Source organism: Nelusetta ayraudi, unplaced genomic scaffold, assembly GCF_046127955.1.
Source record: "Nelusetta ayraudi isolate G7.1 ecotype Tasmania unplaced genomic scaffold, CSIRO-AGI_Nayr_v1 ptg000042l, whole genome shotgun sequence".
Lineage (NCBI taxonomy): Eukaryota > Metazoa > Chordata > Actinopteri > Tetraodontiformes > Monacanthidae > Nelusetta > Nelusetta ayraudi.
In genome coordinates, this window is record NW_027466092.1 from 19100181 (window position 1) to 19121728 (window position 21548).

Genomic DNA, 21548 nt, shown 5'->3' on the forward strand with positions numbered 1-21548 from the left:
GGACGTTGTCATCCCCATTATTATGTAAGTGTTTGTTATATAAGTCACATACTGATGGTGAGGTGCAGATAGAGGTGCTGATTAACCTTGATTAATCTGAGAGTGATGTGGACGCATGTTGGTATTGCGGGACAAGGGACAACTACGGCAGTGAACAGAGGCGCAAAGATATGCTGTAGATCTTCTCAGTAGGTCCCTGCTGCCCTCTGGTGGAGATACAAAACACTCCAGAGAAGCGAGAGTTTTCACAACCTGCTGAAATGTGATGGGTGTTAAAAAATTGACGTGTGCTTGTCTCAAGAGTGTATTGCTCATTTATTTACAGTGAAAAGTATTTTTCTTGTCGTTATCCTAACAGGAAAAACAAGTCATTTTACAGGGAAAAAATAGATTATGGACGGAGGGACAAATAGACTGTTCGTTCGTCGTGCTGTTTAATCGCAACAATTCGTTGTTATTCTGTAGAGAAGCCAAATTCACGACCAATATCGTAACTACATCAATTCCCCCAACCATCCCCCAAGACTGCACGTCACATGACGCTGACGTCAGCAACAGCAGCAGCACGCGGCGTGGCGTGGCGTGGCGTGGCGGCGGCGCTGGGCGGCGGTTGAAACCGGCACGCGCACAGATGGACGACCAGCGCCGATGACCGCGCGGTTCCGACCGATCGATCGATGAGTCCAGAGCCGGAAACAGCGCTGTGAGGAGGCGCTGAGTGAAGGACACAAGGGCAGACTGACAGGTGAGAGTTCAGGTGATGACGCGATCACAACATTGACATGTATTTCATCGGGCTGGTTTGGGCAGCGTCGTGTGAGCAAGTTTTCAGGTGGGCTCGCTGTTATTGGAGCATACTTGTTTTGTTTTGTATTTAGTTTTCATTTTATTATTCGGGAATATCCTGTATTGCTGAAAACCCTGTGACAAAAATTAAAACCATCACGTTCATTCCTCATATATTTTGAAATTCCGTTTAACTTTAAACATCTAACCAGAGAATCAGCATGAAAACGCGCTTTGATGTTGCAGAATATTTCCTCTTGGCATACAGTAATGGACATTATTAAAACAGCAGAATGATTTTTCTGCTGTTTTGTTTCTGCTGTTTTGTGTATGTGTATATACACACAGAGGCCTAGAGCGAGAGATGAGATCCGTTTCCCATCAAAGAAATGCTTCACAAATATGGTTCATGTTGTTCTAATCATGCTGATTTTAATCACGTTTTTGTTTCTTTTCTTTCATTAGTTGTCATTTAACAACAAGATAAAGCACTGGCTGTGAATTGCATTTTAGGTGGATCAAAGAGATGTAGGAGTGAAATGTAAGAGCGGAATCAAAATCTCTTTCTTCCTGCTCATCCAACCGTGTTCCATTCCTGTACACGGGGTTGGCATGAGGACACACACACACACACACACACACACACACACACACACACACACACACACACACACACACACACAGGGTCAGTAGGGTGGAAGATTTGCGCCTCACTTGGCAATCAGTGTCAAAAAGCTGATACATACACACACACATACGCGCACACACACACACACACACACACACACACACACGCATGCACATAAATGGCCTACTAATGTCAGCTTTTACATGCATGAGATGTGTGTGTGTGTACGTGTGTGTGTGTGTGTGTGTGTGTGCGCGCGCGCATACGTGCCATACCCAACCAGTGGAGTGTAAAACACAGACATTTGAAGTTTAAAGGTTTTTGTCCCTTCATAAAATCTTCATCTGCGTACAATAAATTATGTAGCCAGCACACATTTACACATTGACCCAGTTTTAGCACACATGCTCCTTACTCTTCAGGAGTGTGCCTATAGTTACTCTTGTTTTTCTGTTGTTGTTTTTTTTTTATCTCCAGCATTGGTGCTCCCCAGAGAAGCATGTCCTCCTCCTCCTCTTCCTCCTGCACCGCCTCCTCTTCCTCAGCACTGCCCTACTTCTGTCCCCGCTGCGGTGACAACACTCGCTTCTCTTCAGTACCTGAGCTCCGGGTTCACTTGGTCAGCCGACACACCTATGAGACCCTGCTGGTGTTGTCACAGGTAAAGCAACGCGTTGCTGCACTTCGTCCAGCGGAGAGGTCTTGCAATGGCTTAGTCAGGACATTTGACACGGCCGGGTGACCCAGTGATCTTTCTCTTTGTCAAATCAAAATACGTCCCACTCCACGGGGATCGGTGATTGGTCTCAGCTTGGCTGACCTGTTTTGTCGCTGAACAAATAACCAAATAGTTATTATACCATAATATATGTATAATATATGTTATGAAATGCTACCTGCTAGTTCAGCTAGCAGGTAGCTGACTAGCGTGTGGATTCAGTCAGTACAAACTACATCTCATCATTATTTGTAGCGCTGTCCATTTTTTGTTTTTTTTCTTGGAGTTTTTTTTGTTCATACATTTAGAACAGTTGAACATTTTTTTTATTCTTTTAATCCTCATCTCACATGTATAACATTGCATCTGCTTTATTGATGGTTCAACTTCTATTTGCTTTATGAGGTGCATTTTATTATGGGTGCCAAAAAAAATACCCCCCCCCCACCCCCACACACACACACACACACACACACACACACCACCCCATACCAGGTGATACAATAGTGTATTTTCCTTTGAAGTCAATAGTTCTCAGCTCACACTGATGTCACAGGAAGATGACAATGTTTCAGCCACCAGTAGAAAAGCAAGATGTATCTGTACATTGTGGTTTTATGCACTGTTAGCTAAGCAGCACGTTATGTATGACTGATATGTATGATTGATTTTTTTTTTTTTTTTAATAAAATAAAATAAAAATAAGTTACACTGAGCTTCTTCTCGGAGTGGCCTTATTAGAGAGCCTGTCTAATTTGCATTTGATTTTCCAAGTTATAATTCTCTCTACTGTCCACTACGCTAACATTTCTGTTGAGGTGGATTACTGAGAATTGAGAAAATCAAACATCTGAGTTCTTATGAATACCATTCCAACTCCTGGTTCCTTCATTTCAGGCTCGTGCTCGGAGCACCGGACCTGCAACTCTGCTCCCAGCCCCCGACCAAGCCGTATCCCAGAAACAGAGCTCCTTCCAGTCCCTTGAAGCCCTCGCCACCCTTCATTTGCCATCCACCTGCCTCGACCTTGCCTCGTCGTCTGCCTCCATCCAACTGCTCAGGAAGATGTTCAGCCCTCCAGGTGGCGTCATCTCATCCTCTGCAGGACAACTAGTGGAGTCGGCCACTGCTCTAGCCCTCCCCAGCTCCTTGATGCCTCTCGCCGGGAGGTCCCTCAGCAATACTGGAGTCCAGCTGGGCCTGAGATTCAACCTCTCAGTGGATGTTGGTCTGGAGGAGAGACTGGGCCTTGGTCTGGACCGCCAAATTGTGAGGGCGATGGCTGCGGTGGAAGAGAGGGTAAACCAACACGTGAGTGAGCTGAGGCTGGAGCTGCAGAGGAAAGAATCAGAGCTCCAGTTAGAGAGGATGCAAGGGGAGCGGCTGAAGAGTGAGAAACAGGAAGTGGAGGGCAGGGCCAACTACCTGTCGAGACAGGTGAGTATTTATTTGTTGTTTTAATAAGAAAAAAAAGTATGTTGTTTATCACAATATCGCATTTTTTGTATCTGTCAGATCTGTGCTGCCATAAAAATGTCTGAGCAACTGAAGAAAGATCTGGAGGTGAAGAAAAAGGAGCTGCTTGACCGACAAGAGTGAGTGTCTTGCCTGTATGGGGAGTTCATTCTACAACGTTCTACAATGCAGCATTTATCAGATGGCTTACAGGGTTACATCTAGATTATGTTAATAGGGAAGGCAGAATTGTATTTAGACTTTGGAAGCAACTGTTCATAAACTGTCCACTTGACCTCAGAGAAGACATGCAATGCAGAACGATGCTTCGATCAACAGCAGCAGCAGCAGCAGCAGCAGCACAGTTCACTGTCTTGTTAGTGCTGAAAACAAAACCAGGCCGCGACAAAAAGAAAATGTCATGTTCAATTTGCATCTCACACACACACACACGCACGCACACACACACACACACACACACACACACGCACACACACACAGCCATCGGCTGCTGTGATGATAGATGTCAAATGACAACCCCCCAAATGGCTGTGTGTGTGTGTGTGCACGTGCATGGGCTTGTTTAGTCTGCCCCTTTGTCCCATTGCTTCATTTATTTCCATGCTGTTCATTCAAATTCATGCTTTTCTTATGATGTGGCTGTGTTGTTGTTGTTGTTGTTGTTGTTGTTGTTGTGGTGTGTCAGGGAAATGGTGGACATCGAGTGCTTTCTGAGGGAAACCGCAGAGAGAGAAGCTGAAGCCAAATCCAGACTGCAGGTAAATATTAAATACTGACCCCAGGACAAGTCCTTCAAACATAGAAGGTAAAACAACAATTTGAAACATTACATGAAGACTATTAACTGAATAAATTTCTTTGTTGACATAACCAACAAAGGCTCATTTGTGGTGTCTCACTGTAAAGCGTGTCCTTGTGTTGTGATGTGTCCTCACACTTGTTCAAGGTGTTCATCGAGACATTGCTGGAGCGCGCGGACCGTGCAGAGCGACAGCTGTTCATGCTCAGCTCACACACACGCCATAAATACACACACACACGCCACCACGGCGGATACGCACCTGTATCAGGCTGGGGGGGGCGGAGTCTGGATAGCAGTGCCGATGACATCATCGCAGATAGGTTGGAAACTCTTGGCAACAGGGTGAGAGGAACAGAAAGTGTTAGGAAATGGTGGTGGTCTTCAGTAATTATAAAACAGAATGTAAATTTCATTTTCAAATGTAGATAATGTATAAATGTCCCCTCGTCCTCTCCAGAGGAGCTTCAGTGTTTCAGCTTCCTGCAGACTTGGGGAGCATCTGTATCACCGCAGGTAACACAACACATCACAGCAGCAGGTCATCACATCCACCCACTGAAGGCATTGAGGACAGCCTACCTTCTGTGTCCCACAGCAGCCTGAGTAGACACATGAGGACCTTGTCTCTTGGTTCAGGGGGGTGGGATGGTGAGGAGGACTGGGTCCAGCTTTGCCCCGCCCCCGACTCTCCTTCCTGGACCCACATAGAGCGAGGAGAAGGACAAAGAGCTGATGGGATGAGAGAGAGACAGTGGTACGTGATGAATGTTTACGTTGTCTTTAGTGCGTGTAAGTTATTGTTAGTACACTAGTATTGAAGACTGGCGTCACAAGGTGGGTGTTTTCAAGTTTGGTGGGCCGGATTAAAAAGCTTAACGGGCCGCATATGGCCCCCGGGCTGTAGTTTGCCTATGCCTGGTCTAGGTAAAACAGCAGGTACATTACTTATTCAAAGTTTCAGGATGTTTTCCTTTCAGCTCAAACGTTGAGCTCTAATAGAGAAGCTAAAACTCTGCCTTGCTTTGCGCTACACCCACTTACTCCAGGCTTGAAAAAGGAGGCGGGCGGACGTGGAGCAAACCAAACTGTCGTAACCACAGCACAGAGGAGGAAGAGGAACAGGAGGATGAGGAAGACAAAGACGATGGGATCTGGAGCAGCGCTGAGATACGGAGAATTGTCTTTGCCAGGACGGGCACACCTGGCTCTGGTAAATTGCAACTTTCCCCCAGTGTTGCTGTTGCATTATCACAATAAAAGCCTGACCGTCTCCCATGTGCCTCCAACCCCCTCCACCTCCCACCACCACTGCTACCCCTCTTGCTGTAGATGACCCTTCCTCCCTTTGCTCCACCCCTTCTCATCACAGTGCCAACAGACAGCTGGTGGCAGATGCTTTGAGAATGAGAGCAGGGCTATTCTGTGTATTTCCCTATCTGGATATACACTCCTTGCTTTGTGTGGCTGAGGTCTGCTCCGATTGGCGGTTTGTTGCGCGCCATCCGGCAGTTTGGACGCGGCTCAGGCTAGAGAATGCCAGGGTGTCATCAGAGGTACAGAAAAGTTTGATCTGTCGCCATCGACAACCTGCTCTGTTTGGTAACACCTGCCCTCCGTGTGTGTGTGTGTTTAGTTTCTCAGAACTCTCTCTCAGTGGTGTACTCAAACCCAATCCATCATTCTTGCAAATTTGAAGCCCCGCAGCCGCTTTGCTGGTGAGAGCAGAGAGAATCACCACAAGAACACGAGGTACAATACACATGACACAATTCTTGACATCACATCTGAGGAGGATTTTCCTGACAGAGGTGTTTTTTTAATCTATTCCTTGCCAGAGGCTGCGTAGAACCCGGGCTGGAGGCCCTTCTGAGGTCAGCAGGCGGCAGTCTACTTCACCTCTCTGTCTCCCAGTGTCCTAACATCCTCACGGAAAGGACACTGTGGCTGGCCAGTTGTTACTGCAGGAACCTGGAGATTCTCACCTACAGGTGAGTCTGCCGTCTCCTCCATGATCTGGCTGACCTCTTTACGTGCGTGTATGCTTTCCTGGTTGTGTGTGCCTCCTGCAGGAGTTCCACACATCCATCCACTCAGGAGGTTCTCTGGGCTCTGGGTGCAGGCTGCAGAAATATCAGCACCCTCCAAGTGGCACCATCTCACCCATGGTCAGTTCATACACCTCCGTATAGTACCCTGAAATTTGATTCCGGGTGGACTCTTCAAACACCTGACAACATCTTCCCTTCTCCCTTTCTCCCTTTACCACCTGCAGCCAGCAAACCACTCTCTTTGGAGACCGCTGCCTGCAGACGATTGGTCGGTGCTGGCCACAGCTGCGCTCACTAAGTGTTGGCGGAGCAGGCTGTGGGACTCAGGGATTGCTAGCGCTAGGTTTGTCACAGTTAAAAATAAAGAAAAATAAATGCACAACTAAAACAATTCAGAAAAAAAAAATCAACTTTGCTCTGACAATCAAACATTATAATATTTCACAAATCTGTTGACGTTATAAATAAGAGAAAACGAAAATATCTGTCAGACCCTCTGTGTGTGTGTAGTGCGTAGCTGTGCTCACCTGCAGGTGCTGGAGTTGGAGCGGATTACTGACATCGGCCTGCGGGCAGTGACGGAGTTGTGCGAAGTGGGACTGAATAACCTGACCACTTTGATCCTAACGCACACACCTGTGAGCGGTCAAGCCATCCTGCACTTTCACAGTGAGACGCACACACACACACACACACACACACACACACACACACACACACACACACACATATATACACATACACACACACACACACACACACACACACACACACACACACACACACAACCCATGACAACAATGATGGCATCAGTCGGTGATCATGTATGTCTGTGCAGGTGTGTGCCAAAATCTCAGGTCTATTATTGTGAAGGTGTCACCATCAGATTACTTTGAGGAGCCAAACGCTCAGGAAGCTCAACACCTGTTTGGGGAAATACTTGCCACGCTAAAGGTGTGTCTAAGGACGGATACTGCTCTCTGGCTGGTTAGAACTACAGTTTGAGCCTGAAGATGCATGCATTTTCTTTCAGGTTCTTCAGAAGCGTCCTGGACTGTGTGACATCCTACAGGTCAGAGCGGAAGGATCCTGTTGACCGTGGCGTGTGCACACTGACACAAACACACGTTCATTGGTTTTGTATTTGTGAAAGTAGTCATAGAGTTTATGTATTTACTGAACACTTAATCCTGGAGCCAGCGTCCATTCAACTGTCCACCTAACCTGAGGTCTGTTGTCATGTTGTCCTTAGTTCAAGTGCCTACAGGAAGTATGACAATTTCCAGTTGATGTGATTTCCAGACTCGAAACATATACACCTTGGAAAGAAAGAGTTTCAGGTCTGAGCACAAATACTGCAAGGTGCATCCTCCCAAAGTTATTTTGTAAGTCCTATAATCTTGGCAACAAATTAAAAATTCCAAAATATGACAATAACAAGGACTAAATAGAAAAGTGTTTTTACAGTATAATACAATCCTTTTCAATTTTTTTTATTACTGTTTACTCTCCAACCTAACCCTCACCCCGTCTGTTTGCTTATTACATTTAATGTGTTCAAATAAATGAGTACTGTTTTTGTTTTGATCTGTTGAGGGTATTCATCACCCATGTAGCCTCACACTCTAATAAACAAAGTGCACAAGACAATGAAGCACAAGAGCCATTGAACCAACACCAAAGCCCACCGCCTAAATCAGTCACGTGTGTTTTTTCCGTTTTCACGAATTTTATGTGCTTGCATTGTCCAATCATCAATAAATTATGTATTATCAATCCCTTTCCTTTTGTGTTATCAAAATAACACCATACACACAGACACCTTTTTTTCTTTTTAAATTTTGAGCTATTTCATCAATGGATTTTGATGTTTGTCCACTTTAGGTATTGTGTCAGTAATTCATGCCACCGAGTTGTGATATAAACTACATTTACATCCTATACTGTGTGCCTCCATTTGCCGTTAGCAAACCAGTAGTTTTTTGTTGTTGTTTTTTTAAATATATTTTTCGGCTCTACACAGCATGTTGAAGCACATTTTTGTGACTGCACTGTCCATTTTTTAGACTTCGGTAGAAAATAGTGTTACTTCCAAGTTAGATAAACATTATGATGACGTAACATGCATGTTTAGTTCAGAGCAACAATAGAAATCATCTATATACTTTGATTATGCATTTAAAAAAAAAAAAAAAAAGACAAAATAATTGCTCGAGAAGACGGGGGGGGGGGAGGACCCTCATAAAAAAGATTTTTGGATCAACAAAAGCTTCCCAACATCTTTCCCAACAACCTTCCCATAATTCTGACGTTCAGCACTTCCTCCGCCCAGCGTGACGGCACCAGGCATCACTAATCGATCCTTTCGCTCCATCTCCAAGCTACGACGTCGACTTGTGGTGTAGCTCCCGAACTCGACCCAGTTCTAAGAAAGAAATGGCCACAGCAGTGACACTCAACACCGGAGCGCAGACGCCCATCATTGGCCTGGGTACATGGAAGGTGAGTTTATTTTAAGTCACTTGTCCCAATTTGTAAGTGTTCTCGTTAGTTGCAGCAGCTACATCCCCTCTCCACTAAATCTCTCATACTGGTTTTGTTGTTGTTGTTGTTTTGTTTATATACCTGCGACGGGAGGCGCATTTAGTTTTTGTTGTCGTTTTTATAACAGAATGAAAATGGGATCGTGCATTATGGACCGTGTTCCACCACATATACTGTGACATTGGGTCATAGTATATGCATTTCCGGTTAGTCCAACCCAATACAACTGTCCATCCAGTTCGGAACAGGTTTTTTTTTTTTTTTTTTTAATCTAACGGAATGAAATTAAAACACTTCCCACGGAGATGTCCATTTTGACTAAGAGATTATTTTGAAGACGCGAATATCTTCTCTAGTCAAATTTAAGATGCACTTTAATCTCCTTTACAGTGCGAGAGACCGAATAGAAAAAGGTGCACAGAAACAAGAAAGTAACGCTTCATATCTTTTGACTGCTGTCTGTTTTGTGCTGAATATGGCTTCCGGCCAAATCACTGCCATACGTGTCACTATTAGACCTCATAGACAAGATTACCTCAGCGTCTGGACAACCGTTGTTACGCTTTATGAATCTTTCCGGACCTGTCAAATGCCTCTGATACGGTTGACTATAAAATACTACTATTTTACAGACAGACAAAATGATGTTAACAGTTGTAAGTCCAACATTGCATCTTTGACATGTGGTGTGGCCCAAGGCTCAATCGTTGGTCCCTTATTGTTTTTACTGTATGATTTAGCAACAGTGTCAAATACTGTTTTCCCCCATCTTATTTGGAGACGACACTAACGTTGCTCTTTCAACAAGCACTTTAAATCCCTAATAAATGAAGCCAATAACAGCCTACTAGCCTTTTCAAATGGTTCAAACAGAATAGATTGTCCTTAAATATATAAAAAAAACCTAACTTCATCTTATTTTCAGGCAGTGATCTGAGTGAAGTGAAGCTCTTTATTGAGGGTCCTATATACTCCAAAAACACTTTGTTTGAACTGCTACAATTTCAGATTTAAGGAATTCTGTTGTGGCGTGAACACCACCAACTACCGGACAGACGTTGCCTTTGGCAATATTCAAAAAGAAACCGTTGTTAGAAAACTGATGAACATTTACTTTGAAACTGGTCTGACTGTTTAAATTTGGCCTTGCCTAGTGCCACACCTTTTTAAATGTAATTTATGTGCAATAGGTCTTGTTTTTTTGCTTTTTCTGAATCTCATTTTCCCCATCTCATATTTATTCATGTATAATAATGATGATAAAAATAATAATAATAATAATAATGATAATAATGATAATAATAATAATAATAATAATAATAATAATAATAATAATAATAATAATGATGCGCTAACCACTGCGCCACTGTGTCGTTCACGAGTGATATGTATATTGATTGTTCTATTGTATATGTATATGTGCAAATAAATAATTATAATTATAATTCAAGTCTTGTTTCTCTTCATCTCTGTTGCAAAATTGCATTAATTCTTGTCTCTTTTTTTTTGCCTCTCTTTGTCTTGTCTTAGTCGAAACCTGGAGAGGTGACAGAAGCGGTGAAAGCGGCCATTGCTGCTGGTTACCGCCACATTGACGGAGCATTCGTCTACCTGAATGAAGTGGAAGTGGGAGAAGGCGTCCGGGCTATGGTGAAAGAGGGCGTGGTCAAACGGGAGGACCTTTTCATCGTGAGCAAGGTGAGTGTGTAAAATATGAGTGTTAAAACTAAAAAAAAAAATAAAAAAAAAAGGGTTTTCTCACAACGCACGCTTGTTTTGTAGCTGTGGTGCACGTTCCATCAGAAGTCCATGGTCAAGCAGGCCTGTGAGAAGACCCTCAGCGATCTGAAGATGGACTACTTAGACCTTTACCTCGTCCATTGGCCCATGGGCTTCAAGGTGTGTGACCGCATAAAGAACTTGACAATAAAGCAGGAGCACAAAAGAGCTCATGAAATCTGCACCCATGACCTTTGTAATAAAAAAATAAAAAAAAACACTTTTGTGTAGATTTTCCTAGTAAAAATCTCATAAACTAAATTGTCGCAGGCTGGCAGTGAGAACTTTCCTATGGACAGCTCTGGAGAGACAATTAGTGATGATACTCACTTCCTGGAGACGTGGGAGGTGAGTCAAACAGACCGGAACCTCAAGCGACTAACCACAGGCATACCTAAGTCGAGTCTTGGTTCCAAAGACGATGGCCATTCTCAAGGTGCAGCAAAAAGTTTGCGTGACTCTTTTTGTCTTTCAGGGGATGGAAGAGCTGGTGGATGCAGGTCTGGTCAAAGCCATTGGTGTTTCAAACTTCAACAAGGAGCAGATTGAAGCTATTCTGAACAAACCAGGCCTCAAATACAAACCAGCCAACAACCAGGTACTACAACCAGTTTGGTGGTGAAGTTCTGTGTGGCAAACATGGGTTGTTGTGTCATAAGAAAAGTAGACTCTTATCAATGTTACAAGTTCATGACATGCTACACTGTGCCACGTGGATTGATGGAGATTGCCAGACTGTGACAATGGCTCCCAGAGAATCTATCTCATAGTGCGACATAAAAACACTGTTACATCAGGTGTCTACTGGGCTTTATGAGAGCCAACAACAAAATTCAATCAGTGAATTTATTTGAGATACAAGCACAGATCAACTCACAACGGCACCCTATGTTACAATATAAAAAAGTACAATACTAAATACTTCTTTGACTTAAGTGCTGGCCCTATTTAAAAGAAAACTGTCTAAAATAATCAGCTGTTAAAAATGAACCAAGTGAATAATTGTTTAAAGCACATAAACCCACATTTCAGTTGACAAATATTGGACATAGATTACACATTAACATGTATTGTACACACCCAGTGTTTAAAATGTAAGACTATTGTACAATCCCTGCAGCCTCAAGTGACACTGTGTAAGAGAAATGAGCACTGTCTGTTTCTTTTAATTCGTGCAGGCAAATCAAGGCTTGTTCCCTGTGATGAGCCACAGCAGTTGTCTCCAGGCTAAACCAGCCAGCACAGATGACCTTTTGCGCCTATTGTTTTTCCCAGATCCTTTGCTTTCAGTCACTAACTGCTTTCAAATTCAATTACTGAACCATCTTCCTTCTGCCCTTTGTCACCAAGCAAAGAGCAAAAGGCTCTTCCATGTAAAGATAAGAGTCGGACCTCAGTAAACACAGTCTGAAGAAACTGTAAAATTCAAAAGCCTAAACAAGTTGTCATGACTTAAAGTCTGTCCAGTGAGAACATGGACTGAGTCTCACCCTTTGTGACTTGTCCCTTGTTGAGATCTACTTAAATAGAACAGCACTTTAAGACCTATGTGAATCACCAGTAACCCTGGGACGCATTTGCCTGAAGGAGCTTGACACGTTTTGACAAGAATGGGTGTCGCATTTTGGTCGTCTTCCTCCAGTTTGAGAAATTCAAGGATGAGAAGCCGTCTTCAGCAGCACACAGTGCTAACTATACTTCAGCTTGTTATAAAACATGCAAAAGACCCTCAAACACCAATAAATGAACATTTTTTGGAGGATGAGCAACCTTCCTCTTCTGGCACAACAACAACCTGCTGATGCATTCACCAACATGAGAAATGTTTGATTTTGATAGATCGTTAGGGCTGTGATGAAACAGCTGCTTTTGCTTTTCACTTCATTTCATGGCGTCGCATGATGACCTGTCTCTCCAGGTGGAGTGTCACCCATACCTAACCCAGGAAAAGCTCATTGACTACTGCCACTCACAGGGCATCTCGGTGACAGCATACAGTCCACTGGGCTCCCCCGACCGGCCCTGGTCAGTGAGCATCTCGCTGCCATTGTGCTCTCAGTGCAGAAATCGTTTGGCAGGATGGTTTGACGAGCTGTGACTTCTCACCTGCAGGGCTAAACCTGAAGACCCCTCCTTGTTGGAGGAGCCCACCATTAAAACTATCGCTGAGAAGTACAAAAAATCACCTGCGCAGGTATAAGGCCCCACACAAGACTGTTGCAGGCTGCGGACCGGCTTGTAGACGTGTCAGTCACCATGTCATCATCCCGCCAGGTGCTTCTGCGCTTCCTCGTCCAGAGGAACGTGATTGTAATCCCAAAGTCAGTCACACCTCGGCGTATCCAGGAGAACATCCAGGTGAATGGCGGAAGAGTTGTTGGCGTGTGTTTTGCACGTGAGCCGTTGCACTTGGCTTATGTTTATTTCTGCGCAGGTGTTTGACTTTGAGCTGACTGCGGATGAGATGAAGACCATCCTGGGCTTCAACAGGAGCTGGAGAGTCTGTCCCATGCAGTGGTGAGATCAGAACTTCTTGTTTATCGTTCCCCCACAGCTCATCATCCTACACCACGAGCTTTTACATTGATGAAAAAATGATTTCCTGTTTGCTGTGTTGGCTTACAGGAGCATCCACCACAAGGACTATCCGTTCCACGCCGAGTTCTAAGGGACAGACGCCAGTTTGTGCTGCTGCCAGTTGCTGTGTAGTGCGTGTCGCTGCTGGGGCTCTGCTTCGCAGTTATGACACTGAGTGTTGCAGTCACTCTACAAAGGCTCTGTTTTCTGTTGTTTGTGGAGGCGTCGGTCATCAGGGTCAACTTGCGGCTCGTGTAGCACTTATTACTTTCATGATCCTAATTCAGCGCACATATGGTAAACATTTAATCATTTTCTGATCAGAGAAGCTTGTTTTGGGGCAATGCTGTAGTCGCTTGTTTTTGTAACAAAAGTAAGATGAAATCAGATTTTAGTTGAAGCTTTTCCGTAACTACAATTAAAAAAAATTGAAGTGGAAGTTAATTTCGCTCAACATGATTTAGGATATAAAAAAATGATCTCAAAGCTGGTCGGCTGGCACCATAATAAACTGTCTTGTAAAAAAAAAAGAAAGAAAAGAAAAGAAACTGCTTGAAGTTATTGCTTTTGACACACTTAGATTAGCGTGAGTATAGACCACTAGATGGCAGGGATAACACAATAATAACTGCAGCAGAGCATTATGTGGTCTATTGGTCTGTATGTGGTATATTGGCGTTTTGGTGAGAGTTGTTACGGTTATTTACACTTTAACGAAAAATATATGATTTTTTTTTTCAAATGTAAGAAACGGTGAGGTGGGGGGAGTGTATGTCTGCTCATTGTTTTGTATCATACTGTTCGCTTTAGACTCATTTCAGCCAATCAAGGAATCAATAAACCAAACAAGTAGAAGAATTTATCGATCGTGTCGGCGCGCGCTACTACTGTGGGACGAAGATTAAGTTCAAAGATCATCCTGAGGTGTGTCTGTATGCGCGTGTGCACACCTGCGGAAGTGAAAGCAAACAACGCAAAAGACAGGAAAGTAGGGGGAATGTGTGTTCACCATGGTCTTCCTCAGAAGGACAGCCCGCCGTCGCCTCCTGTCGCTGACGATCGTGTTGGCCCTGCTCCTGGTCCTCAGCTGCTCCATCTGGCTGCGTAAGTTCGTGCGGTACAATAAATCGATTTTAAACTGTGTTGATCACGAGCGCCACCAACAGGTCACAACATTTTAATGCTCGTCTCTGCAGATATCGCAGAAGACCGAAGTTTGCAGCTGTTCGTTTTTTAGCAAACCACACAACTTTCTCTGTGTTTTTAATTATTTTTATTTTTTTTTATCTTTTATTTATTTATTTATTTTTATAATTTTTATTTTTATTTATTTTTTTAAAGTAAGAATGTAAAATATTCAAATGTTCTACAGCGCAGAGTGGAGAATCAGACTGTGGAGGTGCTGGGCAGCCATGTTTGTACAAGCAGGAGGTACACACACACACACACACACACACACACACACACACACACACACACACACACACACACACACACACAAACAGTACATACTCCTTCACTATCTCTTTCAGCACGAGCCTCCATTGGCTGCCAAGGACCAGAAAGACACCGACTACCCAGTCCCACCCATGATGAAAGAGTGTCCAGGGCAGTCGTTTCAGGCGTGGCGTCTCCTGCAGCATCTAGAGTCCAGCCTGGCCAACACCCATGATGTACTGCTGGAGCCATACCTTCAGAGCTGGGATCAGCTCCTTTAGTATGTGTTATAACTCTATGCACCCCTGATGAACACACAAAAACACAACATGCAACGGTTTAGTGTAGTATAGAAACTGTAATTAGAGGAAAATAACTGCTGTATATTATGTGCAATCACAATAACCCCATCTAAAAGAAAGAAAAACTATGTTCAACATTGCTAAAAAATATTTAGAATGTCTCTGCTTTTTGTAACATCTTCAACAAGTTCACAAATAAAACACTATACTAATTAAAAAAAAAAAAAAAAATGTAAATACTACACTATGAAATACTATGCAATGCTAATAAAAAAGACTGGACTTTTATGCCACCATGACCGTCCACCAAAATAAGGTTATCTTGAATTTGGATGGAATTTCTTTAAGGAGTTACTGTGGGTTAGCCAGACATGTTTTACACGTGCAAGCTAAAAAAAAAAAAAAAACCTTTATCCACTTTCAGTTTCATGGAGTCTCTCGGCACAATAGTCAATTTCTTCTCCAAAAAGGTGAAGGAAAAGGTTGATCTTATCAGAGAGCTGTCCCTCAGAGCCACCGCAAAGGATTATGAAAAAGATCACTTGCCATCACAATCCCTCGGGCTGAAAAACGATGTGAGTGTCACTGAAAGTCACCCGGTTGAGCTTAAGGTATCCAAACTGCAGCTGATTTTTCCAAATCTCTCTTGAGGCATATCATTCAGTACGATCCATGATCAAAGCTGAGCTACAGGCCCAAATGGTTGACTTCTCCCGCCGGACCAATTCGGGCTGCAGGACCTTGCTGAGGCTGCATCGTTCCCTACTGTGGCTGAAGCTGATGTTGGAGGGTTTGGCGGAGGAGCCTGGTGCTGATGGGCGTTTCAAAACACCCGGAGAGCTAAGCAGGTAATTTAAACACCACGGCCATCTTTATTTGGCAACCTCAGGACAGATGTTCAAATTGATGCATGTGTTGATGATAGGCATCTACCAACTCAACATACCATCTTCCCTTAGGGATGCCTACATGGTGGCACTGGCCCCCCACCACACCTGGATGCTCCGCCAAGCTGCAGAGCTGGTCTTCCACGCCCTCCCGGACAGACAGTACTTCCTGCAAGTGGTGTGTGTGCAGAGCCAGAAGGAGGCCACGCCCATCCTAAGCATCATCATCCGAGCCCTGGCGAGTGTGCACACACAAACCGAGCGAATCATGGCCGAGTACGACATGCTGGAGTTGCCGTGATCAAACTGGCCAAGGCTGACAACAGAAAGTAGAGGTCTACAAAAAAAACACAGGCTTAGAAAATTCCCAGATGCACACATGCCTTGATGTGTTGTCTTTCCAGGAGTGCTTTCATTTTCATGACATCTTTGAAAATGGCTCACATCTCTTTGTTTTAAACTGAAGGGCAAAGTATGTCTGGCTTATGCACCTTATGTTGCATTGTGTAACACGAGGGATTGAAGTATTTAGTCATTAAAAGTCATAATAACAATCCTAGTAAGAAATTAAAACCAGGCTTATTGTGCTAAAGTCTCCTAAAAGTTTAGTATATTGTTTTAATGTGTGATATCTAATGAAGGAAAAATAGCTGGACTCTTAAGTGATGCTTTAGAGTTCGCTTTAATCAAATTATTTCCACAGAGCTGGATTTAAAAAAATGGACACTTAACAGACGAACAAACAAATGGATTTATGAAAAATTAAACCTTTTCAAATAGTTTTGGTCATCCTGCTTTTTTCCTTCCATTTGTATCTAAAAGTCAAGACAAAAACAAAATTCCAACAAAGTGTATTTTTTACTGTCATGAATATATCACCAACATTTGTTTGCCTTGGGAGACCCTACCAGGGGCATAAAGCCCCAGACAGCATATCTCCTTGGATCATTCTGGCACTCAAACTCCCACCACGGTAAGGTGGCAGTTCAGGGGGGAGCCCCTTGAACCTTTTTTTTAATCATTTCATTCAGTATATTTCGTGTATGTTTAATGATTTTTTTTTAATTATTATTCTCAAGTAGTCTACCGTACTGTCACTTTTTACTACTTCTAATTATCTGAATTAATTTATTTTTGTAGGCCCTGTACTTGTTTTCAGCTTCTACTGTTCTTTTATGTAGGAATTCTCTGTACAGTGCATTTTTTTCAGTTACTGGGTATTAAGTCATTTTGTTATCCATGGTTTCTCTATATATTTCTTTATCACTACTTTCTTTACTTTAGGGCAGTTTTTATTTTCAAAGAGATCAGGCACTGTTACCAAAAAATTGTCATAGGCCACATCAACACCATGTGACTTAATTCTAACACTTTTAATAGTTTTGGTGTTTTTACTGGTCTTAATATTGACCAAAAAAGGCAAAAATTGTCAATGTGTTTCCAAACCAGAAACCTTGGCTCAATAACGAAGTGTCAATTCTGCTCAGAGAGCGTGACTTGGCGTTCAAATCAGGGACCCAGCTTGAGTACAGAGAGGAACAGAGGGAATGAGGAAGGGCATTGGAGAGGCTAAGCGCAGATACAGCAGGTAGAGGAGCACTTTACCACCAACAGCTAATATAATATATAATGATATATCCAGTTAGGGATAAAAGCCCTTACTGGATATAAAACCAGCAGAGTAGCCCCAAGTCCCATGGACAGCTCCCTCCCTAACACCTTGAACCAGTTTTTTTGCTCAATTTGACCAGCAGAATGCAGAGACCAACTGTCAGCCTGATCTACCAGAGGGAGACCAACAAATACAGCCTCCATCAACACAAGGCAACACAAGGTCAGAGCTGCCTTGAGCAGACTCAACATCAGGAAGGCATCGGGGCCAGATGGGGTCTCTGGACGCATCCTTAAGGGCTGTGCTGACCAGCTGGCAGTCGTGTTCACCACCATCTTCATCTTTTGACTGCTGCAGTATGGTGTTCCCACATGCTTCAAGTCCACCACAATCATCCCGGTACCAAAGAAAAGCACAGAGAGCTGCCTTAATGACTACCGCCCGGTTGCTCTTACACCAATAATTACTAAATGTTTTGAGAGACTAGTTCTGTCACACATTAAAACTGCCATAGCAGTAAGCATACCAGTCAAACAGATCCACTGATGATGCAGTTATAACAGCTCTGCACACAGCACTTTCGCATCTAGACAATAGCAATACATATGTTAGAATGCTATTTGTCAATTTTAGCTCGCCATTCAGCAGCATCATTCCACACAAACTGGTCACAAAACTGAGCAACCTGGGACTCTGCAGCTCTTTGTGCACATGGGTGCTGGACTTCCTCCGCAACATGCCACAGAGGGTCAGGATGGGACCCCACACCTCGTCCACTCTGACCCTGAGCACTGGAACACCTCAGGTGTGTTCTCAGCTCCTTCGTCTACTCTCTCTTCACTTACGACTGCTCCCCCATCTACCCCTCAAACACTATTGTTAAATTTGCTGACGACACAGCTGTTGTAGTTCAGATCCACAATAACAACGAGACAGCCTACAGAGACGATATTCAGATTTTGATACAGTGGTGTTGCAATAACAACCTGGACTTGAAAACTTCAAGAACTAGTGAAATTATAATAGACTCCTGGACAATACATAACAATGAATAGAATAGGCATAACCCTAACTTTATGCAGAAAAATGAGACAAAATTGCTATTTTCCCATCTTTATTATCATCATTGTTATCCCCTTTATTATTTGTAAAAGTAACTGTGAACATTACAGCTTGCATCAGCGTTTTTTTGCTTCTTCATGCACTGGATAAATCCCAAGCAAAAACTGAGAAAACAGGACCTGAAGAAGCTGGACCTTAGGGTGTTGTGTTCATATTAATATATTGCATACATATTTCCCTAGTCGTCAGGACCCAAACCCATTAATATTAGTAAATATTAATATGTTGAATAAAATAGGAGTTAAATGATGAAATGTAATTATAACCCCAATTCTCTTAATATGTGACAGTATTACTTTTTTTTTTTTTTAAGATTCCCACTTCTCCAAATATTCATAACATACTTTGAGCTGTTAAATTTTATGCAAAAACAAAAAATATTGAATCATCGAGATTTGTTTTTGGGAATATGAGATGGTGGAGTTAACTGAGTGAAGTACTAGAGGTTCCTGGAGCCAGATTCTGGAGGAGAGCCAAGGAAAAGTCAGGAATCATTTTGTAGGTCAAAAACCTTTTAGTGGGTCTTTATCTGTGATGAAGACCGGAGAAGACAAGCAGATCAAAGGGTGATTAATGCATCTTCTCTGAACTATCCTTACTGAAAGCACCACGTGTGACTGTTGACCTCTATGTATTTGTTTTGGTTTGATGAGTCAGAATATAAGTTTCAGAGAGGAGTGTCTTACCTATGTAGTCCATCTCAAAGAAATGAGGGCTGGAGGTCCGTCCACGTAGTTTGAGGCGGCAGACCTACGTCTTCGCACACCTTCACTACAATCCTACAAGTGAAAGAAAGAGAGAGATGAACACCAGGACAACAATGGTCCACTAAGCTGATCTTTCTGTTTAACTCCACAACTGTGATCAGACTGTAGGGGGCGTACCGGGACACAGGTCTCATTCTGGGCAACACACAGATGGATTTGGCAGTGCAGGTAGACATCACTAGAGTTTCCAGAGAACTGGAACATCCTGAAGGAGAAGGAGTTTTTCATCCCTTCTCCATTTCCTTTCATAGTCACTGTGTTGTCACTGGGACAGCTGATCACAAAGAGGAAAACACATGAAAATATTAACTGATCTTGCTTTTGGCTCACATGGTACAACAGCCAACGCCCCCGTCAGCCTACCCATTTGTGATCAGGCCATATCTTGGTGTACTGTTGGAAGCTGACTGGCTGGTTGCCCAGCAGGAGTCGGTCACCAGGTCAACAAAGCCACCTTCCGGTCCATTAGTGTCCATCTTCACCCAGATCATCTGGTCCAGCATGACATCATTGGTAGCTCCTAGAGTGTTTGAGAGGTCAGCATCCGTGTAGGCCTTCATGGTCAGAGTGTAGTTCCAGGAGCCTGATGTGATTTCCTTCACAAGGGAGCTGCAGGCATTAAGTACAAACACGGTTGAGCTCCAAACCTCCAAACCACCTCTTACCACAGCAAAGAAAGCAACCGTTGGCGACTGCCATGACTGACTTTTCTCTGATTCTGAAGGACAAAGTCTGATCTTCTGGATGAGCGTAGAGGCAGGAGAATCTTGACTTGGTCTTGGCGAGTGATGATGCCAGAACTGTTTTGTCCAACAATGGTGTTTGCGTAGACAGTGTAGTTGTTGTTGGCCTGCAAGTGCACAAAGCCATTTCCTTGAAAGAGCTGAAAATCAGATGTGAAGCCAACCAACCAGAGAATTTCCACCTGAACTACTGGCTGCTTGTTCAAGAACTAAAGTTACCATGACCACCGCCCCACAAGTGTTGGTGCTGTTGAAGCTGAAGGTCACATATTTGTTTTCATCCAAGTGACCGGTGCAGTTTGCGTCATTAAGGTGCAAGGTGGTGTAGTCAATGCCCTTTTCGGCCAAGAGACATCCGACCAGAGTAAGAGAGGAAGAGTCCTGCCTGCAGACTGCTGGCTCACCTAGGAAATAACAATAATAAGAAACAACTGGAAACAAAGTTGCACACTTTGCTGGTCTTTGACTATGTGAAGATAAAGACAGAGTCTACAGTCAACTCAGTCGTGGTGTATTTAACAGGTCCTGTGCAAGTCGTACCATAACTGTCTGTTGATCGGAACGGGTCGGCAAAGATGGCTCGACATAAGCAGGCGGTTTCACCTTTGGCATTGCCACCACAGAACTCATGGTCACCACAGATCAGGTCCTGACACAAGGCCTGAGGGGGGGCTGAGAGACAGACAGGTAATGTCCAAATAATGAGAATTACACAAAAAAAAACATAATTCTGCAAACAACAGAACCATTTAAAGGAGGTTTTAGCACTACAGAATGTATATGCCAACATTGAGTAGCCTTTCTGTCTGAGCCACAGCAAGGTGCAGGAGGTCTTACAGCAGCTGACGTCCTCCCACCAGTCGTCCAGTATGTCACTGTGCAGGTTGCAGGTTCTGGCGTATGCCGCCAGGAACTGGCAGTAGAGTCCATTCACATCAGGATAAATACATAAAGTATTTTTGCAGGCGGCTATGAAGGGTGTTGGGTCAGTGTTGTCGTGGCAAGCGTTGAAGGGCGCATCATTCAGAACATTACAGCTGTTCCACAGCAGACAGGAAAATGAAAGATATACATGCATTTTATTATTAGCGTGATTTTAGGTCAGCACATTTCATGTCACATGCAGTTAGAGAGAGGTCAAAGTTGATGAAGGATGTGCGATGAAAGTTGATGATAGTTGGACCGGTCACAGTGCAGATTGGGTCAAACAAACAGCTGATGGAAGCAGGCAGAGACAGAATCCAACAAATGCCAACAGGAGATGTAAGTGAAGATTAAAGAGCAGAGCTAACAGGATGGAAGTTGAGGGCATGTCAAGCC

The 21548-nt window shown here is 43.5% G+C and overlaps 4 protein-coding genes across 7 annotated transcripts; 3 read left to right on the top strand and 1 right to left on the bottom strand.

Moving 5' to 3' along the window:
• The first annotated feature begins 388 nt into the window (after positions 1-388).
• Positions 389-8680, top strand: LOC142894109 (F-box only protein 41-like). Its single transcript, XM_076035262.1, has 17 exons — positions 389-745; positions 1892-2075; positions 3030-3569; positions 3648-3727; positions 4294-4366; positions 4555-4752; positions 4868-4923; positions 5006-5161; positions 5457-5620; positions 5740-5963; positions 6044-6159; positions 6246-6398; positions 6480-6575; positions 6683-6801; positions 6969-7127; positions 7297-7412; positions 7492-8680. Exons 2-17 carry the CDS (start codon positions 1914-1916, stop codon positions 7552-7554), a joined length of 2475 nt encoding a protein of 824 aa, XP_075891377.1. The 5' UTR covers positions 389-745; positions 1892-1913; the 3' UTR covers positions 7555-8680.
• A 118-nt stretch (positions 8681-8798) lies between these two features.
• Positions 8799-13874, top strand: LOC142894115 (aldo-keto reductase family 1 member B1-like). 2 transcript variants are annotated; one of them, XR_012927775.1, is made up of 10 exons: positions 8799-8960; positions 10533-10700; positions 10785-10901; positions 11052-11129; positions 11257-11379; positions 12700-12806; positions 12894-12953; positions 13033-13139; positions 13216-13298; positions 13407-13874. XR_012927775.1 is itself a non-coding variant. In XM_076035268.1 (10 exons), the coding sequence occupies exons 1-10, from the start codon at positions 8895-8897 to the stop codon at positions 13447-13449; spliced, it is 951 nt and encodes a 316-aa protein (XP_075891383.1). In that variant the 5' UTR covers positions 8799-8894; the 3' UTR covers positions 13450-13874. The 2 variants fall into 2 exon arrangements, 1 of the variants encoding a protein (XP_075891383.1); XM_076035268.1 differs by having other exon boundaries at positions 12894-12975; positions 13056-13139.
• A 126-nt stretch (positions 13875-14000) lies between these two features.
• On the top strand, positions 14001-16861 carry LOC142894116 (ceramide-1-phosphate transfer protein-like). The gene is made up of 6 exons (XM_076035269.1): positions 14001-14462; positions 14731-14789; positions 14891-15075; positions 15522-15672; positions 15749-15945; positions 16057-16861. The coding sequence occupies exons 1-6, from the start codon at positions 14369-14371 to the stop codon at positions 16283-16285; spliced, it is 915 nt and encodes a 304-aa protein (XP_075891384.1). The 5' UTR covers positions 14001-14368; the 3' UTR covers positions 16286-16861.
• Positions 16862-18802: 1941 nt separating this feature from the next.
• Positions 18803-21381, bottom strand: LOC142894268 (pancreatic secretory granule membrane major glycoprotein GP2-like). 3 transcript variants are annotated; one of them, XM_076035534.1, is made up of 4 exons: positions 19849-21381; positions 19603-19759; positions 19405-19497; positions 18803-19247 (listed from the first exon to the last, which is right to left on the bottom strand). In XM_076035534.1, the coding sequence occupies exons 1-3, from the start codon at positions 20043-20045 to the stop codon at positions 19405-19407; spliced, it is 447 nt and encodes a 148-aa protein (XP_075891649.1). In that variant the 5' UTR covers positions 20046-21381; the 3' UTR covers positions 18803-19247. The 3 variants fall into 3 exon arrangements, 1 of the variants encoding a protein (XP_075891649.1); XR_012927802.1 differs by having other exon boundaries at positions 19405-20632; positions 20769-21381; XR_012927803.1 differs by having other exon boundaries at positions 19405-20094; positions 20192-20240.
• Between the last annotated feature and the right edge of the window lie 167 nt (positions 21382-21548).

Bases quoted from the DNA above. Each gene is read 5' to 3' on its own strand.
- LOC142894268 (XM_076035534.1), bottom strand. From the start codon at position 20,045: ATGAAGGCCTACACGGATGCTGACCTCTCAAACACTCTAGGAGCTACC. The intron at 19,760-19,848 runs GTAGGCTGACGG...CTTTGTGATCAG, and splicing joins TATGGCCTGATCACAAATGG to CTGTCCCAGTGACAACACAG. The intron at 19,498-19,602 runs GTACGCCCCCTA...TTTCACTTGTAG, and splicing joins AGAATGAGACCTGTGTCCCG to GATTGTAGTGAAGGTGTGCG.
- LOC142894115 (XM_076035268.1), top strand. From the start codon at position 8,895: ATGGCCACAGCAGTGACACTCAACACCGGAGCGCAGACGCCCATCATT. The intron at 13,140-13,215 runs GTGAATGGCGGA...ATTTCTGCGCAG, and splicing joins GTATCCAGGAGAACATCCAG to GTGTTTGACTTTGAGCTGAC. The intron at 13,299-13,406 runs GTGAGATCAGAA...GTTGGCTTACAG, and splicing joins AGAGTCTGTCCCATGCAGTG to GAGCATCCACCACAAGGACT.
- LOC142894116 (XM_076035269.1), top strand. From the start codon at position 14,369: ATGGTCTTCCTCAGAAGGACAGCCCGCCGTCGCCTCCTGTCGCTGACG. The intron at 14,463-14,730 runs GTAAGTTCGTGC...AATGTTCTACAG, and splicing joins CAGCTGCTCCATCTGGCTGC to CGCAGAGTGGAGAATCAGAC. The intron at 15,673-15,748 runs GTGAGTGTCACT...ATCTCTCTTGAG, and splicing joins CCCTCGGGCTGAAAAACGAT to GCATATCATTCAGTACGATC.
- LOC142894109 (XM_076035262.1), top strand. From the start codon at position 1,914: ATGTCCTCCTCCTCCTCTTCCTCCTGCACCGCCTCCTCTTCCTCAGCA. The intron at 2,076-3,029 runs GTAAAGCAACGC...CCTTCATTTCAG, and splicing joins CCCTGCTGGTGTTGTCACAG to GCTCGTGCTCGGAGCACCGG. The intron at 3,570-3,647 runs GTGAGTATTTAT...TGTATCTGTCAG, and splicing joins CCAACTACCTGTCGAGACAG to ATCTGTGCTGCCATAAAAAT.